Below are 25,133 nucleotides of genomic sequence, written 5' to 3' on the forward strand. Positions count from 1 at the left end.
CAGCTCCTGCGCCAGCCTCTCCCACCTCATAGCCTCCTCGCGGACCCTGCATCTCAGCCAGAATGCAGCATGGCCTCCCCCTCGCTGCTCTCGCTCCCACTCCCGGCCATCCTGCCAGTGCTTGTCCGAAACCCTCGTGCCTGCCCTCACTCCGTGCCTGACGGCCTCGACATCTGCCCCCCGCTCTTGCCTCCACTAGATGAGCGGACCTGCGAGCCCTACCAGTTCCGCTGCAAGAACAACCGTTGCGTGCCAGGCCGCTGGCAGTGTGATTATGACAACGACTGTGGGGACAACTCGGATGAGGAGAGCTGCAGTATGTCCCCGCCCCCCACCCCACCCTGCAGGCACCCTGCTGCAAGAGAGTTGGGGCACCTCCCCTCTCAGCACCCCTGCCCCCACCAGGTGGCATCGGGGCAGGGGGCCACCTCCCAGGGCTGGGGGTCAGGTGCCCCCTCCCTGCTCACCCCACCCCACCCTGCTCCATGTCGTGTATTTGAGTTTGTGCCATTTCACCTCATCTCATGTTTCTCTCCATTTTCACACTGTCCTCTCGGGGTTGCAGAGGTAGGTGTCTCCGATGTGCCCGTGCTCCCACCATACTCCCTGCCACTGCCCCAGAGCCCACCCGTCCCTGTGCCTCAGCCCATCATCCTTTACTGGCCTCTCCCTAAACCCTGGTGCTTGTCTTAGTGGTGTCGTTCCTCTCCTGTTCCCCTCGACCCCCCGTACACAGTCCATCCTGAGGGCAGAGCCAGGGACCTGTGCCCTCTCTCATGTGTGTCCACCCCAAAGGGGTAAGTGTGAGCCTGCGCTGGACCCAGCTAATCCCATGAGGGCAGTCAGCTGGCTTGCTCAGGATTGGTTGAGCATCTTGATCGTCACCTGTGGCTCTCAGGGACATGTGGATGGGTGGTCTTGCTTGGCCGAGGGCTGAGTCCCTGTGCCCACCCTCCTGGGGCCTGTCTCTCCCCTATCCTTCCTCCAGCCCCTCGGCCCTGCTCTGAGAGTGAGTTCTCGTGTGCCAATGGCCGCTGCATTGCTGGGCGCTGGAAATGCGATGGGGACCACGACTGTGCAGATGGGTCTGACGAGGTGGGAAGGGAGACCAGCCCAAGGGAGGGATGGCCTCGGAGGGATCAGGGCTGGGCTACCAGGGTGCCCTGCTCTGACCAGGATGCCCGCATGTGTCCCCACAGAAAGACTGCAGTCCCCGGTGTGACATGGACCAGTTCCAGTGCAAGAGTGGCCACTGTATCCCTCTGCGCTGGCGCTGTGACGCAGATGCTGACTGCATGGACGGCAGTGACGAGGAAGCCTGTGGCACTGGTGGTAAGCCTATCCCGATACCCCTCCACCCCCCACCCCCGCCACCCAGTCACTCCTGCGTCCTCTCCTATAGTCACTGCTCAGGAAAAAAATCATTCTGAAGCACATACCGTGTGCCAGGCACTATCCTAGGCGTTAGGGAGAGAGCTCTGAGCCAGACCTAGGGCCTCTGGGGACATTTCTGTGTGGGGTGTGCCCTCCACAGCAGCACAGAGTCAAGAGGCCTGTTGGGCCCAAATTCAGCAGAAACCTTTTGGCTGTGTCCATCCAGGCTCCACGCCACCAGGTCCCACAGGGCAGTCCCCACTCACTCTCCTCTCCCTTTCCCGGGGCCAGGAAGCAGTGCCTGTCTCTGGCCGGACTGCCTGGGCTCAGTGGCCCAAGGCCTCACTGTGAAGCTTGGGTAAGAGAAGTCTGGGGCTTGGAGCAGAGATTCCACAACCCCATCCAGATAGCCAAGGACAGACACTCTGGCTCTGCCCTGGTTGGTCAGGGAAGCCTAAGTCTCCTGACTCCCAGCCCAGTGCTCCTCCTTTGTGCCTGCAGTTAATCTAGAGTAGGCCCGGATGCCCTGCCACAACCACCAAAGAGGGCCCTCCAGACCTTTCTGTACAAGCTTCCCCTGAAAGGCTTCTTCTCCCCTAAATAACCAGAGGAGGCAGTTCTGCTCAGCTGCCTGGCTGGTATAAAATTAGGAGGCCTGGGTTCATTCCAGCCCCACCACTGCTTGCCCGGTGATTCCTCTGGGCCTACACCTGTGGAGGGAAGGATGGGGGCAAGACCCCGCCCCCTACAGTCACCCTGGGGCTCAGAGCTCATTCTTGGCTCTTTGTTGGCCGTGTTGCCCAGTGCGGACCTGCCCCCTGGACGAGTTCCAGTGCAACAATACCCTGTGCAAGCCGCTGGCGTGGAAGTGCGACGGCGAGGACGACTGTGGGGACAACTCGGACGAAAACCCGGAGGAGTGCGGTGAGCTGGAGGAGCCGGGCTGGGACAGGGGCGGGGCTTTCTCACTCTCCCGGGGCTCCAGGCCCGCCCCTCTGGCTGATTCTTGCTCCGTCCGCTCCCACCGCTGCAGCCCGGTTCGTGTGCCCTCCTAACCGTCCCTTCCGTTGCAAGAACGACCGCGTCTGCCTGTGGATCGGGCGCCAGTGCGACGGCACTGACAACTGTGGGGATGGGACTGACGAGGAGGACTGTGGTGAGCAGGGAGCTGGTGGAGGGAGCCTGGCGCCGGCGGGCTGGGGAGGAGGGGCGCGCCATATTTTGGGTGCTGCACAAGAGGTGGAGGGGAGTGGGCCAAGTGCGGACTTCATCCGCGGAGGGTGCGGATCCGTTGCCAGGAGCCCAAGGACCCTTCGTTGTAAGAGAGAAGCCCCTGGAGAAAGTCTGGGAGGCTTCCTGGCGCCTAGGTCTTGAGGTGGAGACTGGGACTCTGAATGTTTAGCCCGCATCCCCCGAAGCTTGTTAGAGAGCCACAAGGCGTCCCTGTGGACCTGGAGGCTGTGGGGTGGCCAATAGCCAGATCTGAAACCCCCGCCTTCCTCAGAGCCCCCCACGGCCCAGACCCCCCACTGCAAAGACAAGAAGGAGTTTCTGTGCCGGAACCAGCGCTGCCTGTCCTCCTCGCTGCGCTGCAACATGCTGGACGACTGCGGGGACGGCTCCGATGAGGAGGACTGCAGCATCGGTAAGCCCCGCGCCGGCAGGGGTGGGCAGGGGCCCGCCCCGGGGCGGTTGAGCAGAGAACCGCCGCCTGGGCACAGGGTGGCTCAGGGCAGGGGACCCGCTCTGTCCTCCGCAGACCCCAAGCTGACCAGCTGCGCCACCAACGCCAGCATCTGCGGGGATGAGGCCCGCTGCGTGCGCACGGAGAAAGCCGCCTACTGTGCCTGTCGATCAGGCTTCCACACCGTGCCGGGCCAGCCTGGATGCCAGGGTAGGAAGGCGGGACTCGGAGGGAGCGGGCAGATACCCAGACTCTCCATGACCTCCCTCCCCTGTGTAACCCCCAGACATCAACGAGTGCCTGCGCTTCGGCACCTGCTCCCAGCTCTGCAACAACACCAAGGGTGGCCATCTCTGCAGCTGCGCCCGCAACTTCATGAAGACGCATAACACCTGCAAGGCCGAAGGTACCGCCCCAGCCCGCAAACTGCAGGAGTGGGCGGGGCTACAGACACCTTGATACAAACCCGGCTGACAAGTAGAAGGGATGCTTCCCTTCGCGCTCTAAGCAAGGAACCCCAGAGCCACAGGCCGGCCATGGCACAAAGGGTGCTAGTTTGGGGGTTGGCTTATCGGAGGAAGCCTGCGGTGTGGGCAGTACACCGAAATCCCGTAGGCGCTTGCTTCCTCACCCACCACTCACCCGCAGCGCGCACAGGCATGCATCAGCACGCAATCACCTGTACCGCGTTTGCTTTTCATTTTCAGCTTTAGCGGGGTGTAATTGACAAAACTGTCAGATAGTTAATGTGCACAGGGGATGGTTTGATACACATACACCTTGTGAAAGGGTTCCTTTCATTGAGTTAACACAAACCATCATCTCATATTTACTTTCTTGGGGGGCACTGAGAACAAGTAAGCTCTACTCTTCCATATCCTTTGGTGCTTACCTGCACCTGCCTGAGTACAGGCACCCCCAGTCGGCCGCGCACACACCCACGCACCCACGCACCCACGAGGGCACGTGTGCACACACAATCCCACTGCATGTGCCCACAAGCAGGTATCAGACAGCATGTGGCAGAGTGTAGAGATGCCAGCCCCAAGAAGTTTCTGGGGCTGGAGAGGCCCAGAAGGTTTTCTGGAGTGCCAGGTCACACCAGATTAGCTCAGGGAAGGAGAGGAGGGAGCCCATCCCAGCAGCAGACCCAACACCCCCCAGCCTGTCCTCCCATCTCTACCATTTACTGCACCCAACACCTGGCCTCTCACCTGTCCAGGCTCCGAGTATCAGGTCCTCTACATCGCCGATGACAATGAGATCCGCAGCCTGTTCCCCAGTCACCCCCATTCGGCTTACGAGCAGGCCTTCCAGGGTGACGAAAGTGTCCGCATCGATGCCATGGATGTCCATGTCAAGGCCGGCCGTGTCTATTGGACCAACTGGCACACAGGGACCATCTCCTATCGCAGCCTGCCACCTGCCGCCCCTCCCACCACATCCAACCGCCACCGGCGACAGATTGACCGGGGTGTCACCCACCTTAATGTGAGTAGCCCCCCCCCAACTCCGGGGATGGGACCCACACAAATTAGATGGAAAGATGGCAAAGAGCAGATGGTTCAGAGCAGAGTTTGAAAAGGCCAATGGAAGGGGGTAGGGGTGAGACTGGCAGGCAGGGCAGTCAAGGTCATTGTGGGCACGACAGGTGGGCAAAGCGATGCCAGCAGTGGTAGCTGGCTCTGCCACATGGCAGCCCAAGGTGGCAGGGTACAGTGGGCATGCTGGCCTTGAGCCTCAGAACCAAATTCAGCTCCTGATTGTCACGGCCACCCACTCTGTGGGGCTTTTGCACCCATTTGACCTCTTAGGGCCTTGCTTCTTTCCTCAATAGAGCAAGGTAATAATGCCTAATTCAGCAAAACATGGGAAAGCTCTTATGGCTCATAAGGTAAGTGTCAGGGAATTTCTTCAAAATCAGAGAACTGGCTCTCTGCCTAGGCTGACTTTTTAGCAGGGACAAGCTGGCAGGTGGCGGTGGGGATAATGGGCAGGAAGACAAAGGGTGGTGGCCCCTGAAATTGTCACCTCTGCATTCAGATTTCAGGGCTCAAGATGCCAAGGGGTATTGCCATCGACTGGGTGGCTGGGAACGTGTACTGGACAGACTCGGGCCGAGATGTGATTGAGGTGGCACAAATGAAGGGCGAGAACCGCAAGACACTCATCTCGGGCATGATCGACGAGCCCCATGCCATCGTGGTGGACCCGCTGAGGGGGTGTGCAGGGGAGTCATCCGGGCTGGTGCTAGGAAGCTTCTGGGAGGGGGGTGGGTACCCAGCATCCCCAAGCCCGTCCTTCCCCTTCCAGATCACCCTGAGATCAGTCTTCCTCCAACCCTAGCGTCTTCAGGCCCGTACCCAGCTCTGGCCCTTCCCATGGGCTGCCTTTGCCAGAACTCCCAGCTGGCCTGCTGGGTAGGGGCCTGACCTCCACGTGGCTGGCTGTCATGTGCAGCCAGCTTCCAGCTCCTCCTTTGCTCCAGGGGGCAGTTCTGCCCACTTTGATGACTCTGGATCAGCACAGTGTGACTTTAGAGTAAATGATCTTTAACCTGAGCAGGGAGCTGACTCCCCTGGTTTTCTCCGGAGGAGGGAGACAGGACACCTTCCTTCCACTACCCAGCAGTCCCTGTGCCCAGGCCATGACCTGGTGGCACACGTTGCTCAGCCTCCTCTGGGAGCCCCAGGTCCTACCCACACTGACTTTTTCTTCTTCCCCAGCACCATGTACTGGTCAGACTGGGGGAATCACCCCAAAATTGAAACAGCAGCAATGGATGGGACCCTTCGGGAGACACTGGTACAGGACAACATCCAATGGCCCACAGGTCCGTGGCACAGGGGGCAGGGATGTGGGAGGGGTGGACTTGCTGAGCCTGAGGTCACATAAAAGCTGAGGGGGGAAGGGGCTTGCACTGGGATGGACAGTGAGTCATGGAAGCTTTTCCCAGACGCGACTAGGAGTGGTCATGGGGACAGGATGGAGCTGTCCCAAGCATGGAGACAGGTCTGCTTTTCTCGAGTCTAGGGTGGGCGAGGTTGGGCCTTCACAATGCTCTCTGCCTTTCCCTAGGCTTGGCTGTGGACTATCACAATGAACGACTGTACTGGGCAGACGCCAAGCTCTCAGTCATCGGCAGCATCCGGCTCAATGGCACGGACCCCATCGTGGCTGCTGACAGCAAACGAGGTCAGCCTCTGAGAGCAGCCTCAGCCAGCCCTGCCCTTGGGCCTCTTATCTTCCCCACGGAGTCCAAGGCCTTGCCCAGCATCTGCCATCCTCCTCATCCTGGCGCCCAGCAGTCCTGCGGTGCCTTCCCGGCCTCACCTCCCTCCTCCCTGGCACTGGACTCCCTCTGTACCAGCCCTGCATCCTCTGGCCCACTTGCCCATTCATTCATTACACCGAGTTTTGAGCTGTATGGAGGCAACAGAGTTGGCAGGAGGAGCTTAGTAAATGTAGGGAGAGAGAGCAGAAGTCGGTCCTAATCCCAGAAGTCAAGGGCTAATGGGACCTTTTGCCCGTAGTGGCTACAGGAGGAGGAACAGGTTGGGGGGAGTTTTGTTTGGGACATGTTGAGTTTGGGATGCCATGGGAGCCAGTGTCCTTGGGAGTGACTAGGGCCTGAGTCCCCTCTGAGTTCACCTTCTCCCCCAGGGCTAAGTCACCCCTTCAGCATTGATGTCTTTGAGGATTACATCTATGGCGTTACCTACATTAATAATCGTGTCTTCAAGATCCATAAGTTTGGACACAGCCCCTTGATCAACCTGACAGGGGGCCTGAGCCACGCCTCTGACGTGGTCCTGTACCACCAACACAAGCAGCCTGAAGGTAGGCAAAGAGGGCAGGTCTGGAGGCAGAGTCTCCAGGCTGTCACCTTAGGTCTCAGTGGGTGCGGGAAGGTCCTGGGTCCCTGAGGCTCAGCATCCTTCCACCCCTGGTCACACCCACAGTGACCAACCCCTGTGACCGCAAGAAGTGTGAATGGCTCTGCCTGCTGAGCCCCAGTGGGCCTGTCTGCACCTGTCCCAATGGGAAGCGGCTGGACAATGGCACCTGTGTGGCCGTGCCCTCGCCAACACCCCCACCAGATGGTATGCTCATGCCCCTGCTCCATGTCCCCAACCCCCCCTCTCCTGCCCCAGGACTCTCTGCCCCATGAGCCCTGAGCTCCCCTCTTTCCCTGGCTCTGTGCCCTCATGGTCCTTCCCGCAGCTCCTCGACCCGGAACCTGTAACCTGCAGTGCTTCAATGGCGGCAGCTGCTTCCTCAATGCACGGAGGCAGCCGAAGTGCCGCTGCCAGCCCCGGTACACGGGCGACAAGTGCGAGCTGGACCAGTGCTGGGAGTACTGCCGCAATGGGGGCACATGCGCCGCCTCCCCCTCCGGTACAGCCTTCAGTTCTCCAGAGGCCACGCCTGCTCCCAGCTCCTTGGCGCCCCACCCCGGGCAAATCCCCAGCTTCCTGATACCTGGCTCCCCTCCTCCCTGGCTTTACCTCTGCCCCCAACTCTGTCAACCCCTGCCTCCTGCCCATGGCCCCAACCCACGGCCTCAGTGTCCCTCCCTCCACCGCCCCCTCCCATGCCTCCCGCCTCCCACCCATGGCCCCGGCATCCCTTATCCCTCCCTCTGCTGAGGCCCTCCACCTGGGTCCTCCGGGCCCTGCTCCCCATGCAGCAGGGCTGGCGCCTCAGTGGGTCTCAGCCCCACTCACATGTCCTCTCCCGCCAGGCATGCCCACGTGCCGGTGCCCCACGGGCTTCACGGGCCCCAAATGCACCCAGCAGGTGTGTGCGGGCTATTGTGCCAACAACAGCACCTGCACTGTCAACCAGGGCAACCAGCCCCAGTGCCGATGTCTACCCGGTTTCCTGGGGGATCGCTGCCAATACCGTGAGTGAGCCATCCGTGGGCCCCGGGGTGGGGTGAGGGGGTACACTGGAGCAGCTAGAGCCCAGGCTGACAGTCCCAGGGGTCTGCCTTAGGGAGGGAGGCCATTGGCAGCTCAAGCAGGTTCAGGGGGCTCACCCAGAGAGGTGTGCACACTTCCCGCAAGGTGATGAGCCCTCTGGCATCAGGATCATTCAAATGAAAGCAGTGCCCTGTCAGGCTGTTTGGGGACATACGTTTGCTCTGAGTCCATGATGGTGGGGGCTCGGGAGGAGGTGGGAGTCACCTAAGAGACCCAGGGGTCCCCTCAGGTGTCCAGCCGCCTCCCCCCACAGCCTGTGGAGGAGCCTCCTGAGGGTGGGGCTTGAGGCAGCTCCTTTCCCGCCCCCCAACCCCAGGGCAGTGCTCCGGCTACTGTGAGAACTTCGGCACATGCCAGATGGCCGCTGATGGCTCCCGGCAGTGCCGCTGCACTGCCTACTTTGAGGGCCCTAGGTGTGAGGTAAACAAGTGCAGCCGCTGCCTGGAGGGAGCCTGCGTGGTCAACAAGCAGACTGGGGACGTCACCTGCAAGTGAGTGGGGCCTGCCCCACAGCTCCGCCCCTGCCCCGCCCCTTCCTCAGCGCCTCAGCCACCCCACCCCCACCCCAGCCCCCCACTAAGCCCACCCAGCCTGTCACTCCTTCCTGCAGCTGCTCTGATGGCCGCGTGGCCCCCAGCTGTCTGACCTGCATCGGCCACTGCAGCAACGGTGGTTCCTGCACCATGAACAGCAAAATGATGCCTGAGTGCCAGTGAGTGGGACCTGAGCCTTTCTGAGACCTCGCTCATCCCCTCCCCTCCCCACAGCTGTGCAAGGACACTGGGACCCTGTGGCCCCTCCCAGTTCCCTGGCAGCCATGGCTGTGGAGGTCCCTCCTGCTCAGGTCTGCCCCTTCTGTCTACAGGTGCCCGCCCCACATGGCAGGACCCCGGTGTGAGGAGCAGGTGGTCAGCCAACAGCAGCCTGGACGTAGGTGGCTGGGAATGGGAAGACAGAGCTTCAGGGCTCTGGAGCAGGGAGATTTTGGTCTCTCATTTTCCCTGAACCTCTCTGACTCCATTTCCCATCTTCTCCCTTCCAGATATGGCCTCTATCCTAATCCCTCTGCTGTTGCTGCTTCTGATGCTTCTGGTAGCTGGAGTGGTATTCTGGTATAAGCGGCGAGTCCGAGGGTGAGTTAAGGAGAATTTTGGAAAATTCTGTTAGTTTACCATCCTAGCCTTGCCCTCCTAGAATCCCTGCACCCTAAAATCCTGCTTCCCCCAGGGCTAAGGGCTTCCAGCACCAGCGGATGACCAACGGGGCCATGAATGTGGAGATTGGGAACCCCACCTATAAGATGTATGAAGGCGGGGAGCCTGATGATGTAGGGGGCTTACTGGATGCTGACTTTGCACTGGACCCTGACAAGGTGGGCCGGGAGGACAGGGGAGGAGGCTGTGTGAGGGTGGGGTAATTAAGGGCCCCGGGTTGGATGATGGAATGGAGGTGGGGGGCTGGGCATCCGGGCCAACGACCCCATCCTGAGCCCCGCTTGAACTGTCACCTTGCAGCCCACCAACTTCACCAACCCCGTGTACGCCACGCTCTACATGGGTGGCCATGGCAGCCGCCACTCCCTGGCCAGCACGGACGAGAAGCGAGAACTCCTGGGCCGGGGCCCCGAGGATGAGATAGGGGACCCCTTGGCATAGGGCCCTGACTACTGGACTCACCCCAGAGAGCCTCCTGCCCCCTGCCAGAGAAGTCCTTTGATGAGCCCCCTCCTGCCCAGCTAGCCCTTTCCCGGCCCTGCCGGGGTGTATAAATGTAAAAATGAAGGAATTACTTTTTATATGTGAGTGAGCAAGTGAGCAAGCGAGCACAGTATTATCTCTTTCCGTTCTCCTCCTTCCTGCCTGCTCCTCAGCAACCCCCTCATGCTGCCTTCAGGGAGGGGGGCAGGGAGGGCTCTGGGAGCTCCTGTGGCTCACAGGTACCTGCCTCCCACCTTCCACCAAAATGCACCCCCACTGGGAGAGCTGGTGGTGCTGCCTTTCCCCTCCCTGTACGAGACACTTTGTCAAGGCTCTCCCCCTTCTCTTCCCACCCCACTCTCATCCCTCCCAGCTCCCCAGGGCTTATTCTGGGGAGGGAAGAGTCCTTTGCTGCCCCTGTCTGAAAGACTTGGCTCTGGCTGAGGCAGCAAGGAAAGGATGGAATCTTTTAGTTCTTCCTGGGGGAGGCCGTTCCATGCGCCAGCCCCCACTCTGGGGCACCTCTGAGATGGCCATGCTCAATAACCCCCCCAGACAGGCCCTCCCCCTCTCCAGTGCCCCCACCATGGCTCCCAGGGCTGGAGACTTTATTTGGTAACCGGTCCCCCGGCCTCCCCCACCCTCCCCTGGGGATGAGGAGAAGGTGGGGCACAACCAGAAAGGGCAAGCGGGCAGCCCCGCTTTGGGGACATGAACGTTTTAATAATTTTTGCTGAATTCCTTTACAACTAAATAACACAGATATTGTTATAAATAAAATTGTAAAAAAAAGAAAAAAATGCCACTTGTGTCTACCTGTGAGTGTGAGACTCCGGGAGCTGGGCTGTGCTTGCCTGCCTCAGCCGCCAGAGGGAGGCCTGCCCTGAGCTAGAGGGAGGCCTGCCCTGAGCTAGAGGTGGGCTGGGGAATCTGGTCTTCAGTGCCCTTCTCCCTGAGCTCTCTCCCTCTCCATCTGGCTGCTGGGGGTGGGGGTGGGAGGGATGGCACTGGATTTGACAAGGAAGACCAGCTTCGCCTGGCTGTGTGACCTTGAGCCAGTGACTTCACCTTTCTGGATTGCTTATCCTCTCTGGCTCTAGGACAGTAACTCTAAAATCTGTTTCTCTCCATTGTCACTTGTGGGACAGCACCACCAGCCCTCCCCAAAAAACGATCTCCCACAGTGAGAAATCCCACCATAAGAACTGAACACACTGGGGTTGTGAAACGATTTCTAATCAGTCCTTCAGGGTGTTCCATACAGCTCTCTCCGCCCGAGTTTGCTCTTGAAGCGCTAACATCCTCCTGGAGACTAATTAATCAGATGCCAAGTTAGAACTCTAGATTCAGGAGAAGGAGGGAGGGGGGCACCCTAGACTGAAGGAGAGCTAGGAAGCCCAGTTTGCCCAGCCACTGGCCACCAACAGATCCAGCTAACCAATCATTTTAGCCATCCCAGGGGTTAAAGGTAAGGACTGCCACAATCAAAGGGGTCCCAGGTCTGCCTCGACCCTCACCCAGAGAGGGGAACCTCTTGCAGAAAGTCACACAGCTTTACACTATCCAAGACTGAGAGAGAGTTAAAGCATCGCTCTCCCCTTAAAAGCAAATGTGAGCTCAGGGAGGGCATCTGCAAACACCCGAAGAACCCTCACCGCTCTCCCAACGGAGGCCACTGCTATGCTTTCTGCCTCCCTCCCTGCCTCAACTTCCTCAGCTTATTCCTTTCTTGAGGAAGCTCTGAGTCTAGGCACCTCTAGAAACAAGAACCCTCCCCTTCCCTCTTAGCCCCGAGATTCCCAACTCGGCCTCAGCCTCCAAGTCAGTTCTCAGATCGTGCTCAGTCTGGGGCACCCCCGGAGCCCCAGGGCAGAGCCACCCTGCTGGGGAAGAGGCATCCTCCACTGCTTCTTGGGAAGGTTTGTGGCCTCATCTGTCCACCAGGTGGCGCACGCACTCCTGCAGCGCCGCTTACCCTTAAGCCCAGCACAGCCCCCTCCCCGATGCTAATTATGCACCTGCAGGCGGACCCCAGCCTAGCCTCTCACTTCCTTCCCTCGGGCTATTCTGCCACACCCCCTCCACCCTCCGCCAGCCAGCTCCCTCCCTCCCCCAGCGCCAGCCTGCTCCCCACCACTACCAGCCCCACCCCCTCGCTCCCTCCCTCTGCCAGCCGTGCATCTGGCGCCCCCGGGGAGCCACTGATTCTCTGCCTGTCGCCTCAAGATCCCGGGCAGAGCGAGAGGGGCCCCCAGCTGCGGCTTGGAACACACACCCCTCCTGTCAGCTTCCTCCCTCTGCCCATCAGGACCTGCCAGGAAAGGGTCTACCAGGAGGCAGTCCTCGAACTCCTGACCTGGAGAGGACAATGGGCCCGAGACAGAGATGGAGAACAGACAGGGGCTGAGGCTGATACAGACAGAATAAGAGACCGAGATACAGATGGAGAGATGCAAGGGCAGAGGCAAAGACCCAGAAACAGGAATGGGGTGTGTGTGTGTGTGTAGCTGGAGACAGAAGGAGGTGACCTAAGACTAGCAAAAGGTGAAGAGATGACGTGGGTCAGGACTCCAGAAGATCAAGATCTGAGTGACAAGCTGGGTGCCCTAGGCCCGGGAGTATCCGCTGGCCCCGTCCACTCCCTCACAGCAGCCCCTGGGCTTGGCACCTGGGCTCGGGATTCTGGTTGGAGCTTGGGGCTTCAGGCCTGGCCATTCCTGCCCCTTCCGGCGTCTCTTCTCTCGGCCCCATCTGCACCCAGGCCCCCGCCTCCTGGCTTCTCTCTCTGGGTGTCTCCGTGTCTGCCTCATTTTCTCAGCATCGCTGATCCTTTCCCGCTGTCTGTCACATCTTTGTATCTGAGTCTCTCTTTGTATGTGGCCGGGCTTGCCTTTTGGACTGCCAGGGCCAGTGTATACCTGAGTGCGTGTCCGTCTCTGTCTGTGGGGGGGTTGCCTCTCTGCCAAGGCGAGGAAGGGGGCTGGGGTCCAAGTACCTGGCTGAGTGTGCTCAAGTGTGCGTCTTTGCCGTGAGTGTGCATCTGTATGTGTGTGTGTGTGCGTGTGTGTGTGAATTGAGTGTGTCCATCTGTGTGTGTCAGTGTGCCTCTCTAGGTGTGCACCTGCCTGTGTGTTTGTGCTGGGCTCTGCATGACCATGTCTCACTCCGCCTGTGTGCTCACCTCTGTGGTGTGACCCGTCCCTGTGAATGCATCTGCGTGCATGCCTGGGAGGGGGGTGTTGGTGTCTCACAATATGCGTTTGTCTCTCTATCTCTTTGCTTGTCCCCATCTCTCACTGTCTAGGTGTCGGTCGTACCACAACCTCAGCCACAGCCTCAGTGCATAGCAACAGCTGACAGCTGAAGACTCCCTGGGCAGGGAAGAGAGCGAGACTAGGGGGAGGAGGGAGCCAAGCTGGTGAAGAAACAGCCAAGAGGATAGGGACAGAGACAAGGCTGGGGCTGGGGACAGAGACAAGGGCAGAGACGGAAAAGGAAAGGGACAAGGACTGAGAGGAGCTGATGGTGAAAGATGGGACAGTGGAAGGGAAGGGATAGAGACTGCACCAAGAGGCTGGGCAGGCGGCGCTGAGGGGACTTCCTGCCCCACCCCACCCCCCAGCAGGGACTCTCTGGGACGCGTGGGGGTCAGAGGTGGGAGGCGAGAGGCAAAAGTGAACGGCCGGTCCAGCAGAGGGGTCCGGAGCCCTCGGAGGTGCCTTGGGGGCGGAGGTGGGGGCAGCGGGCGCCGTTTGTCAGCCCTATTGACAGACGTGATGGGGTTTCCGTCCGTGATCAATGATTCTCATCTCCGGGCCGAATGAGCCGCGGGGCGCCCATCCATCCCCGTCAGCGCCGCGCGGCGGCAGCCGCCCGAGGCCCCGCCCGCCCTCACCGAGGCCCCTGCCCTACTCCTGCCCCGGACCCACCTTAGCCTGGAGCCTAGAAGGGGCCCGGAGCGCCGAGGGACCCAGGTCTTGTGGGGCCGCTGAGCCTCTCCGGGCTCCGGCTCCGCCGTGCACCCCTTCGAGGACACGGTCCCGGAGCCTCGGGCCCCACACCCTGCCCCATTCCTCATCAGGGCACAGACCTAGCCTCTCGGGTACACGACCCCTAGGCCCCGCAGCCCTCTGCGCTTCGCACCTGGGCCGGGGGCGTGTCCGGGGCGTGTCGGGGTGAAAGTCACCTTCGGTGCCCCCAGCTGGGCGGGAGGGGGCGCGCGGGGCGCGGCGGGGATTGGAGCGACGCGGAGCCCCGCCCCCCCGCACGCCCGCCCGAGTCCGACCCAACTTTCTCCCCCGCCCGCGCCCCGCCCCCAGCGCCGAGATCGGTTCCTCTCGCTCAGTCCGCGCGGGCCGCGCCGCCTGCTCCCGCCGCTCCGGCAGCCACCCCACGGCGCGCCAGCCCAGGGTCCCTCGCCCCCAGGCCCGGCTCCGGCCTGCCCGGGACCCGTCCCACTCGCCCCGCTCAGCCGCCCGGGAAGATGCGGCTGCTCCCGGAATGGCTTCTCTTGCTCTTTGGTCCGTGGCTCCTGAAGAAGGTAAGGGCAAGCCGGGCTGGAGCGGGAGCGCGGGGGTCCGGGACGCAAAGGTCCCAGAGTGCGAGGGGCTCCGTGCGCTCGCCCCGCCCCTAGCGCGGAGAGTCCCAACTTTGCGCCGCGCGGCGGATGCGGACAGACAGACTCCCCGACCTAGGACGGGCGCTCTCCCGGCCCAAGTTGGCTGAGGGTTGGGAGTGGGTGCCAGGGTGGAGGCCCGACTTGGATCTGGCTCCCTGCTTGGCGGGGGAGGGGACGAAGCCCGACCCGCGAGTGCGCCAGACTGAGCGGGAGTGCGAGACAGACAGACAAGCCAGCAGGGTGTCAGCCTTGCCGTCTTTCCGCGCCAACGTCGCTCGCCTTCCTCGCTGTCTGTCCTTCCACCCCTCCACCTCTCCTTCCCATCTCTCTTCTCTGCACTTGTCACAATGCCAGGTGAGCATACACGACCCGATACACGCGCGCACACAGATTCGGCCGAACTTGGCTACAATCTCCCATCACATTTCCCGCGGAGACACCTTCTCCCCTGCACAAACCTCACAGACACACCCCTCTCTCGCGCCCAGCTGATGAGGGTGGGGGCTGTCTGGAAGGGGAGTCTCTCTTCCTGTGCTCTTCTGGCTTCCACATCTCACGGCTGCCTCTTTCCCGAGGCTCTGGGGCGAGGACCGAGGCTGAGGAGGCCCTGATTTGATCTGCCTCCCTCCCAACTTGAAGGCTTCAACTCCTGAACACGGTGTGCTTATATATGCTGGTGTGGAGTGCGGGGGTCAGCGTGTGCACCTGTGTGCGTGCATGTGTCTGGGGCACCCAGTCCAGAGTGCGTGTGTAAGCTACTGTGGTGTGTGGTGTTGGCTTTGAAGGGGTGAGTACAACAGCCTGCTTCACAGTGCCCTCTCTGTGCCCCACAGTGGGGGCATAGGCCCTGGACCCCGACTCCTTTCATCATCTCCTTGCCTGTGACTTTTCTGTTTCCTGCACCCTAACTGTGACTTACCTAGCTTGGGGGTAGGCAGGTAGCTTCCTAAACCCCTACTTCTTGCACCCCAGCCCTTAACCCCTGTGGAGTCTGGAAGGGGTATAGTCCCCCTGCCTTTCCCCTGCCAACACTTGGGCCCCACCTGCTCAGCCAAATCAAACTCAGCAACTCCAGCAGGGTAGGCACTGTCCTAGAGGAGCTGGTGATTGAGCTTCCTGATTCTCCCAAATGCGCCTGGTGACCTTGAGGGGCTGGAATATGGGAAGAGGGGTCCCCTCCACAAAGACTGCTTCCCCTGGCAGGAACTCCCTTTGCACTGGCTGCCCAGCCCTGCCCTTAGACTACTACAGGAGGGGCCCTGGGCCCCACAAACCAGTTGTGTATGTGAAGGCCTGCGGGGGAATGGAGGTAAGGATCTCAGTCCCCTGCCCCTCCTTTGTACTTCCTCCCCACTCTTCTCTCCACTCTCCCCATCAAATAAACTCCCCTGTGGACAGATCTGGTTTAATTTCCTTCGCCCCCTGAAGGGGAATGAAACATCTGGTAGAGACTTGAAGGAGAGTAAGCGTGAGGATGTGAACGATGGGGATCTAGCTCAGAGCTGCAGCTGTGGGCCTCCGTGTTGGAGGCAGTGGGGGCGAGTGTATCTGCCTTTTAGTCCAGTTTGTGTGCGTGTGAGAATCAGTGTTTACACACATGGAAGGACTGTGGGTGTGTATGTATGTGTAATTGCATGGCAGAGTGTGTGTAGAGAAGTGTTTGTGTGTCCAGGTACCTATCTGTGTGCTTGTGTGCACTTGTGGGTACAGTGTGGGCACAGGTGCATAGCCCAACGTGGATCTCCAAGTGCATCTGTGTGCTGAGGTGCATGTGTTGCCTGGAGGTAAATCTCTGGGCTTTGTGAATGTCTGTGTGCTTGTGGTTTTGAGTGCCTTTGAGTGTGGGTGTGGGATTGTGAGCCTCAGGATGTGTTCATGTATCTGAGTGTGGTGTGTGTGTGCGCTCACGCGCGCGCGCACGCACGCGTGCTCTCTCTCTCAGGGCTGTCTCAGTGCGGGGGGCTGGGAGTATATTGACACGGTAAGGGGCTGGTGGGGGACAGATGACAAGGTAGCTCTTTGGAAAACCCTAACTGTCCAACACTAACCCTGCCTCTCCACCCACCCACCCCCACCCCCCGGCCCCAGCCCCTGCCCTGGCACCTGCCTCCCTTTCCGGAGCCTGGGACTCTGACTCTGACACCGGGCTTCTGCTGCCCCTGGGACTGAGGCCTCTTGGCCAGACCTTCTTCAGGATCTTTCTGATAAGGTCTCTGACTCCTCTCTCCATTCATCTCTTGTCTTCCCACCCCTTGCCAAAGCAGCTGCCTACTGGGAGAAGCAGCAGGCGATCAATAGTCACTAATCACTAATCACTAATTACTAATTAGCTAGGGGAGGGCAGGGGCGGGGCCCTGTGGGATCTTCCAGTTCTATCCTGCCTCAGGGAAGGATTAGGCCCAAGTGAGCCTCTCTCAGCGCTGGCGGGCCCCAGACCTGCTTCTAGCCACCCGCTCCTGCCTCATACCCCTCTCCAGCCCCCCACCTAATCTCTGCCTGGGCCACTTAGGCACGCGCAGCCTGGGTGAGGGCCCAGAGCCTTGTCGGGGATTTGGGGGTAATCAAGGGACGCAGCTGGGCCAGGGGCACAGGAGAAGGGGGGCGCTGTGACAGGTCCCTTGGGCCAGAGCCTGCACATATGAGAGAGGTACCCATTGGAAAGGAGAATTTAGAGGGGCATGGGGTTGAGGGTGCAGGAGGAACTGGAGATCCAGGACTGGGTAACTGGGGAAGAGGTGAAGTAATTGGGAGACAGAAACAAGGTAATGAAGTGTCCCTGGTGTCAGAGGCGAGGTCACTGGGAAGGGGAGACTTAAATGTTGATAGAGACCAGGTAAGGGGGCATCCCAGGGCTCAAGAGATGCAGTCATTGTCAAGGAGATGGGGAACTTTGAACAGAGCCCTGCAACTCCACATGGGTGGGGCCCGGAAGGGACCAGGGTAACAGAGAGAGGGCATTTCCCGCGGAGAGATGGGGTAGGGGTCCCAGGGCTCAAGCACGGCTGGGTGCAGCGGCGAGTAGCGGCGTGTGGGGTCAAAGGGAGCTGAGGGGTGGGAATGGGGAGCAGGGAGCGCTGCCTTGAGCGCTAGAAATTGGCGAGTCTCCCCCTCTCCCTCTCCTGCCCCTCCTCCACCTCCACCCCGCCCACTCCCCCTCCGGCTCCGGCTTCGGGAAATTACATCCCCGCTCCGCGGCTCTCCCCCCACCGCCACCACCGCGCCCCGGAGCCCGCGCCTTTATAGGCACATTTATTGCAATAATAAAGTGAGGCGCGGGGCGGGGGGCGGGGGGCGGCCGTTCCCGGGGGGACCGCGCCGGCTCTAGGAAGCAGGGAAATAAAATAAAATAAAATAAAATCAAAATTCAGATAACGGTGAGCCTTGCGCTGCAGGCCTGGAGCAGGCGGGCAGGCGGGGCTGAGGGGGAGGGGGTGCCCGGCCCAAGGGCAGAGCCCGCCCCACCAGCGGTCCCCGCCCCCTCACGCTATAGTGGGGTCTGGAAGGAGCTACCATCGCTTCTACCTGCCTGGCCCCCTCCCATAACCTAATCCTACCCGTCTTCTGCTTTTTCCTCTGACTTGTCCCCCATACCTGTCCTCAGCTCTGTCTCCGTCCCTGTCCCCTGTCTCCTTCCTTGTCCCCCATTGCCCATTCCAGTCCCCATTCACATTTGCCATCCTCATTTCCTGGGCCTTTTCATCCCTCAGCACCCCTGTTCCTGCCCAGTAACCATTCCCCATCCCCCATTTCTGCTCCTGTCCCCATCTGCTCGCCATCCCCATCTTCCAGTTCCTACCCCATCTCAGCCCCGCTTGCCATCCCAGTGCCCATTCCTCAACCACTATCCCTGTTCTCCTTCATCCCCATTTTGGTTTCCATTCCATTCTTTTCCTGCCTTCATTCCCCATCTACATACCCTGTCTCTGCCCAGTGCCTGTCCACCATGTATGATCACCTCTCCATCCCTGTTTCCATGCCTATCCTTGTTCCATCCTTATTTCTGCACCATATACCTGTGCCTGCCAAGTCCCAAACCCCAGTCCCCCCATCCCAGCCCTCACCCCAGCCTATCCTATCCACCCACCTCTGTCCTTACCCCCCTCTCTGTCCCTGGTTCCCAACTGGACCCTGTCTATTCCACCCCGCCCTGTCTGCAGTGGCCCCCACCCCCACCCCTTGCTAGGTACAAGGGCTTAATACGCAATTCGCTGCCCTTCCCCAACCCGGGCCTGGAGGAGCACTGTTCCTTCCCCAACCACAGGGTGCCGTTCCCTTCCTGGGTCCGGAATCCTGAGCGGCGCCACCTGACCCATGCTGGCGGAAAGAAGCCAGGGACTGGTCTGGAGGCCTGGGGGAGGTGCGCCCTGCAATGCGGCTGGGGGGCCGACAGCCTGAATCTCCCCCCTACCCCCCCAGTCCCATCCTGAAAGAGCCCCCCCCAACACACATACTGGAATTTGTTCAGCAGCAAGAGGCAGCCTCAACTCCCCTCCATTGCGTGGGCATACTGCCTTAGGGGCAAAGCGCTCCTGGCTGGGCTCCCGCCCCGCATGGGCCTAGAGGCGCCCGGTGAGGAGCACCCCCCACCCACACCCACACCCCCGCCCGCCACCAAGCACCTCCGCCCCTGCGCCAACAGCCAGACTAGCCTCTCCCCTCGGCAAATGTCACCGCGCCCAATTAGCTTAATTAAACCAGCTCTGGAGCGAGGGGGACCCCTCCTCGGACAACACCCTGCTCCCACTCTCAGTCAGGGAGGGGGAGGGACAGCACCATGGATCTGGGGAAAGAGGGGCTCCTTTATCACCCTGCTTTCCTTCATTCCCACCGCACCCACAGATGGAGACAGAAGGATAGAGGGAAAGAACCAAGAGAGACAGACAGAAATGGAGCAAAACAGAATCACGGAAGGAGAAAATTCGAGACAGAGTGAGGGACTCAGAGAAGAGTCTCCGAGAGAGATGGAAAAACAGTGAAAGAGGAAGAGAGAGAGAGAGAGCGGGAGAGAGCGTGCAAGCGAGGAAGCCAGAGGGAGGATTTGATTTTATTTTATTCCATGTTCCCATTTCTCGGCTCGTTTCCTCACAGACTCTCACCCCCTCTCTGTCCGAGCTCCCCCCAAGGTCGCTTTGGCCGCCCCCCCAACTCTTCCCTTTTATCTTGGCAGTCTCCTGCAGCGGGTGGGGGTGTGGGTGCCCAAAGCCCAGGGATTTGCCAGGATCAGAGAAGTGCAGACAGCAATTTGTCGGGGATCACAGGGCCGTGGGGGAGGGGGGAAACCCCCAGCACCCCTCACCACCCAGCCAAACCTTTTTCCTCTCCCAGCCCCTGCCTGTGAGGGGTCGTAGGTCTGAAGCGGCCTCTGACAAGTCCTGGGCTGGGTGCAGGACTATGAGTGCTGCAGGGGTGCACTGGGAGGGGGTGTCTCAGAGGTATTCAGGGTCATAAGGGCAGGTGACTGGGGACTGATGGATGCCCCTGGAAAGGCAGTGTTGGACCTAGAGGGGTGAGGAGATTAGGAGTCAGAGTTCAAATGACTCCCCCCCCTCCTTGACCTTCCCTGGAAGCTTTATGCACTCCCTTCCTCCAGTGACGGACCTGAGGCTCAGGCCCTGACCTCTCCAAGCCCACCTCCTTGGAGGTCTGTCTTGCCCCCTCAACAGTGTGGCCTGGGACCCTTCCCACTATCCCTCTCCAGCCCACCCTCCCGGTGTTAGCTGCCAGCTCAAGCTTGTCTGTCTGAGTCAATCACTCTTGCCGCCCCCGCCCCCCTCACCTGAGCTGGGAGGAGGGATGGACGGGAGGAGGAATGAGGGGGGCGATAAATATGTATGACGAGCGGGTGGCGGCAGCATTAATAACCCGGGATCGCAGTGCTGCGGGGATGGGGACCAGGCGGTGGAGATTCTAGCCCAGCAGCTTGACTCTGGCATTCCTGTCCCTTGTGGACTCATGCTGTGTACACAGGGTATGTGCAAACACAGGGGGCACCCATGCTGCCAGGCCTCTTTACCTACCCAAAGCTCAGCCTGTAGGCCAATGAGGAACCCGCCAGAGACCATTCATATACAACTCACACAGATGCACCCCCCCCCCAGAACACACCGCACTTGTTCTATTATTGTGGACATACTGACACACACCCTTGAGAAAGAGCTTAACTCATAGACAGAGGGTGATAGGAGCTCACACAGGAGAAGTAACACCTCTGGACACAGCTAACCCAGACACACAACCACACCAGTCACACAGACAGAACCACCACAAACTGATAGACAGCCTCATTCAGATCAACACACAGACACACACAGCCAACCCAGGCACATACAATCCAGGCATATATACGGAGCCCCCACAGGCTGACACAACAACCAGCCAGCACCACAAGCAGACACACACACACACACACACACAGGCCCCTCAGACTGATACAGGCAGGCACACACACACAACCACAGGTTGAGACAGAGTGTGAGCGTGCACGCGTACACATACTCTCCCACACACCATCACTCCAGGTACACGGTCACACACAACCATCCCAGGGCTGCCAGACATACCACCACTCCAGGATGATGCCCGCGCTACTCCCTCCCAGCAATCTGAAACCTCCGCAGCAAGGGCCACACAAACTGGCCACAGCTAACAGTCTGACTGACACACTCTGACACTCCCGGCTCCTCTCCCTCCCGCTGCCCTCGCTGGAGCAGCGGCTCCATATTTCTTCCTCCTCTGGCTCTCACACGTCTCCTTCTCTCCTGGCCAGCCCCCACCCCACCCCACCCGCCCCGGATAATTGATGGCCGGGGCCTGGCCCGGCCGCTCCCGCCTCTCGATCCATCTTGTATTCGCGCCCGCGCTGTCTCCCAGATCAGCAGCCACCTGAGACAGGCGGTGACGGGTGAGGGCGGGCACGGGCGGTCCTCCAGCCCCCTCCAAGCCCAGGGAAGGGCCACTAGGTGGCCTCCCCCACAGTAAGAGTGTTGGAGGAGAAGAGGGGGGCCCGTGTAGGCCCCCAGCCTCAACCCACAGCCGTGAGACCCTCCAGGGCTCTTGCTCCGCCAGTTTCCCGGGCCCCTCCCTACAAGGCAGTAGAGGCTGAGGTCTGGGCAGAGACTAAAGCCTTGGCAGAGGTCAAGTTGGAAGGTCTTCACTTCTTTCTTGATGCTGGATGTTGACAGCCCCCACGGCCTGGCCTTCCTGAGTCCAGCTCCTCCCCGTTCCACCATTACTTGGAACCAAGCAGGTTCCAGGCAGACCCAGCCAGCGGCGTCTACAGCTCCATTCCCTAATCCAACCCCGAGGGCTTTGGCTTTTTTGCCTTCCTCAGCTCACACTGGAGTTCTCTGGAACACAAGGATTCTCAGGTCATTTCACAGATGTGGGAACTGAGAACGGGTCAGTGACTTGGCCAAGAGCACAGAGGTTGGAAGGGCTGCAGGCCTACACCAGTACACGGCCCGGAACCACTGACCGTGGACCGTCCAGTTCCCTTTGGGCTCGCAGCGGCTGGGAAAAGGGGCCGGGTAGGGTAGGGGGTGGTAGGGTCCAGGGATGGCCAAGGAAAACCCCAGAGTCTCTCTTTTCTGCTCTCCCTTCGCCCACAGGTTGTCAATGCCCAGATACCAGAGTCCGGGAGGCCGCAGTACCTGGAGCTGCGCCCCGCCGCGGCCAGAGGGGGCGCCCCTGGCCAACAGCTCCCGGTGCCCAGGTCTTCCCACGGCCTGGGCACCGCCCGCGCCTGGAGCTGGGCCTGGCCAGCTAATCACACCGGGGCACTGGCCCGGGCGGGGGCGCTGCCGGCGCCGCGCACCAAGAGGAAGCCGTCCATCAAAGCGGCCCGCGCCAAAAAGATCTTTGGCTGGGGGGACTTCTACTTCCGGGTACACACCCTCAAGTTCTCGCTGCTGGTGACCGGCAAGATCGTGGACCACGTGAACGGCACCTTCAGCGTGTATTTCCGCCACAATTCGTCTAGCCTGGGCAACCTCAGCGTCAGTATCGTGCCGCCCTCCAAGCGGGTCGAGTTCGGGGGCGTCTGGCTGCCAGGGCCGGCCCCCCACCCGCTGCAGTCTACGCTGGCCCTGGAAGGGGTTCTCCCTGGGCTGGGGCCCCCGCTGGGAATAGCGGCTGCGGGACCGGGGCTAGGCGGTACCCTCGGGGGCGCGCTGGCGGGCCCATTCGGGGGCGCGCTGGGAGTGCCCGGGGCCAAAGAGTCTCGCGCTTTCAACTGCCACGTGGAGTATGAGAAGACAAACCGCGCGCGCAAGCACCGCCCGTGCCTGTACGACCCATCGCAGGTGTGCTTCACCGAGCACACGCAGAGCCAGGCTGCCTGGCTCTGCGCCAAGCCCTTCAAAGTCATCTGCATCTTCGTCTCTTTCCTCAGCTTTGACTACAAACTGGTGCAGAAGGTGTGCCCAGACTATAACTTCCAGAGTGAGCACCCTTACTTTGGGTAGCTCCCCTCGCCCTCGCCGGGGCCCTAAGCTTCCCGCCAAACCCCGGCCTCCCTAAGTGAGACCCCTCCCTGTGCCCCGCAGCTCCTGTGGCCGTGTTCACCCCTTCCATTCTGAGGGCAAAGGAACAGCCCTCCCGGGGACAGTCAGTCACCCGTCATAGGTCCACCCTTTCCTTATGGGGAGTGCCCACGAGGCAGGGGCGGGGGGCTGGGGGGAGAGGTAGCCCCTCCGCTGCCTCCCAAAGTGGAGAGGCAAGAGCACAGGTCTAGAATAGATGGGGCTTGGAGGATGTCCCAGCGTCCCTCATGTCTGCAGTGGGTCCCCCTCATGCCCCTGGGCGCTGGATTGGACATTCCCTTTGTCCTCATCTTTAATGACGTCTGGCCTGGCACCCTCGTCGCACCCTTTCTTACCCCCAGGCGCTTGTCCTCCTGTTCCACCCTGTCCCCACGTAAAGACTGTGAGGCCTATAAATTGCGGCCTATCCCCAACCCCTTCTGCCTGCCGGTATGCCTGTCCGCCTTTCCCCCCAAACTCTAATTAGGGTAGCGGAAGCAGAACTCCTGGGCCTAGGCGATGGACTGGGCCCCTGCCCTCTGCCCACTTCCCTTCCATCCCTGCAGTCCTGCTCCACCTGCCCCTTTCCAGCTGCTTCCTCTTGGTGATATTTTTTCTATGCCCCAACAGACGGGAAAGGGAACAAAATAAAGTGAAATCCAATACGTGTCTGTGTGAGAGACCTTTGTAGGGAAGGGGTGGTGGTGTGGGTTTATGGAGGGAGCAGCGTCCTGGCCAGGGCCTCCTCCCTCTGCGGCTGGTGGAAACTGAGGCAAATATTGATGGAGCTAGCACCTTGGAGGTCATCCAAGACCAGATGAGGGAGAGATGAGGGCGACCCTTGCTGTGGGAGCTCTGACTAAGGTGAGGATTTTCTCCCGAGGTGGACGCAGGGAAGCCGCAGCAGATCGAGTGGGGAGGAGACCTGAGAGGGCACTACCAGCGGACTGCTGGAGATGACCTGGGGGAGGAGGTATAAGGCCTTGAAATGGGATGAAGTCGCGGGGACAGCGTAGGCAGAGCGCCGACAACCTGCTAAGCTCCGAGGGGCTGGAGGGAGGTGGCAGGTGGGGGGGGGAGGGGGAACGGTGTTTGCGGCATCTGGAGTCATCGATCTTCCTTTTCCTTCCTAATTTCGTGGGCGCTGAGTTTGCAGACGGCTGAGACAGGGAGGGAGGCCGGAGACGAGGGGGTGGGGGAAGGGACGAGCGCGAGTTTGGAGAGCCCGGCCGCGTCGTCGCCGCTCACCGCCTGCAAACAAGGCCCCCTTCAGCCAGCTGCCCACCCTCCCCACCCCCGCCTCCAGCTCCCTCCTGCCGCAGCCGCTGCTAATTTTATCCGCCCCCAACTCTGGCCCGGGCGTTAATTGGCTGCGGCTTCATTAGCAGTTCTCGAGCTCAGCCGCCCCCCTCCCCTGGGGACCCCTGACTGGGGCGAGGGAGGGGGTAGGACAAGCTGAGGCACAGAACACACCTCGACACTTGGACACTTGGTCTTCTGCCTTCTTTCTTTTTGAGTCCTGGGCCAAAATACCGGCTCAGCTAGGTGCAGTACTCCCCAGGGAATTGCCCACTGGTTCCAGCAGGAAACTGAGTCAGAGGTGAGTCTGACCTAGACGTGCCTGAGAGTGAGAAGTCGCTGAGGGGAAAATAAATTATGGATGGATGGAGGGATGGATGGGTGGATGGGTGGGTGGGTGGATGGGTGAATAACAGAACTCAAGCTGAAAGGAAAAGGGAGGTGGGAGTTCGTTCTAGGTCAGAGACTGGAGGAAGGAGAACCCTAACCAAGGGCTTATTGCTGGAAAATCTGAGAACACCTGAAGTTTGAGTGGGAGGGAAGGTTAGAGCAAAGCAGGGACTTCTGAAGCCTGGTAGGAGAGCCAAGTGGGAATGTTCAGAATAAGCAAGTTAGCCCATCTGGGTCTCAGTTTCCTCACTTGAAAGGCAATAATAAAATAGCATGTCCTGGAGATTAAATGAGACTTTGCATGTCAACATGTTCTGTGACGGACTGTCCTTCTCCTCTTCCTCTGACTCACAAACTGCCTCCTCCGGAGCCATCCTCTTCTCCTCCTCCCCGCCCTCCCCCTGGGACATCTGGACCTCTGGGAGCTGAGTTGCCCCTGCCCATCACTGCACTTGTTGCATTTTATTACTTGTTCACCTCTTGATGTCCCAGCAGTCAGTGATCTCTTCTTGTATCTCCAAGGCTAGGAGATGTGCATGTCTGGCACAGAGTAGGAGTGCAACATGT

The 25,133-nt window shown here is 60.3% G+C and overlaps 2 protein-coding genes across 2 annotated transcripts in view; both read left to right on the plus strand.

Annotated features, from left to right (window-relative positions):
• The window catches only part of LRP1 (LDL receptor related protein 1), a 79,711-nt gene extending 69,171 nt beyond the window's left edge, over positions 1-10,540 (plus strand). The window contains exons 68-89 of the mRNA XM_044227835.1: positions 200-316; positions 989-1,095; positions 1,200-1,332; positions 2,179-2,298; positions 2,408-2,530; positions 2,879-3,019; positions 3,134-3,268; positions 3,345-3,464; positions 4,281-4,549; positions 5,102-5,280; positions 5,785-5,891; positions 6,137-6,253; positions 6,722-6,898; positions 7,021-7,161; positions 7,283-7,456; positions 7,803-7,964; positions 8,360-8,534; positions 8,654-8,755; positions 8,909-8,973; positions 9,086-9,176; positions 9,271-9,415; positions 9,558-10,540. Of these exons, the coding sequence (XP_044083770.1) occupies positions 200-316; positions 989-1,095; positions 1,200-1,332; positions 2,179-2,298; positions 2,408-2,530; positions 2,879-3,019; positions 3,134-3,268; positions 3,345-3,464; positions 4,281-4,549; positions 5,102-5,280; positions 5,785-5,891; positions 6,137-6,253; positions 6,722-6,898; positions 7,021-7,161; positions 7,283-7,456; positions 7,803-7,964; positions 8,360-8,534; positions 8,654-8,755; positions 8,909-8,973; positions 9,086-9,176; positions 9,271-9,415; positions 9,558-9,698 (3,041 nt within the window). The 3' untranslated portion in view covers positions 9,699-10,540. The remainder of the gene's footprint in view (positions 1-199; positions 317-988; positions 1,096-1,199; positions 1,333-2,178; positions 2,299-2,407; positions 2,531-2,878; positions 3,020-3,133; positions 3,269-3,344; positions 3,465-4,280; positions 4,550-5,101; positions 5,281-5,784; positions 5,892-6,136; positions 6,254-6,721; positions 6,899-7,020; positions 7,162-7,282; positions 7,457-7,802; positions 7,965-8,359; positions 8,535-8,653; positions 8,756-8,908; positions 8,974-9,085; positions 9,177-9,270; positions 9,416-9,557) is intronic.
• A 3,560-nt stretch (positions 10,541-14,100) lies between these two features.
• On the plus strand, positions 14,101-23,542 carry NXPH4 (neurexophilin 4). Its single transcript, XM_044228208.1, has 2 exons — positions 14,101-14,280; positions 21,966-23,542. The coding sequence occupies exons 1-2, from the start codon at positions 14,224-14,226 to the stop codon at positions 22,818-22,820; spliced, it is 912 nt and encodes a 303-aa protein (XP_044084143.1). The 5' UTR covers positions 14,101-14,223; the 3' UTR covers positions 22,821-23,542.
• The last annotated feature ends 1,591 nt before the right edge of the window (positions 23,543-25,133 follow it).

The sequence above is a fragment of the Neovison vison genome, chromosome 12 (genome assembly GCF_020171115.1).
Source record: "Neovison vison isolate M4711 chromosome 12, ASM_NN_V1, whole genome shotgun sequence".
In the NCBI taxonomy this organism is placed as follows: domain Eukaryota; kingdom Metazoa; phylum Chordata; class Mammalia; order Carnivora; family Mustelidae; genus Neogale; species Neogale vison.

What these genes read in the sequence shown, in the direction of transcription:
- NXPH4 (XM_044228208.1), top strand. Translation starts at nt 14,224, where the DNA reads ATGCGGCTGCTCCCGGAATGGCTTCTCTTGCTCTTTGGTCCGTGGCTC. An exon ending in GTCCGTGGCTCCTGAAGAAG is followed by an intron (nt 14,281 to 21,965) that starts GTAAGGGCAAGC and finishes CTTCGCCCACAG; the next exon opens with GTTGTCAATGCCCAGATACC.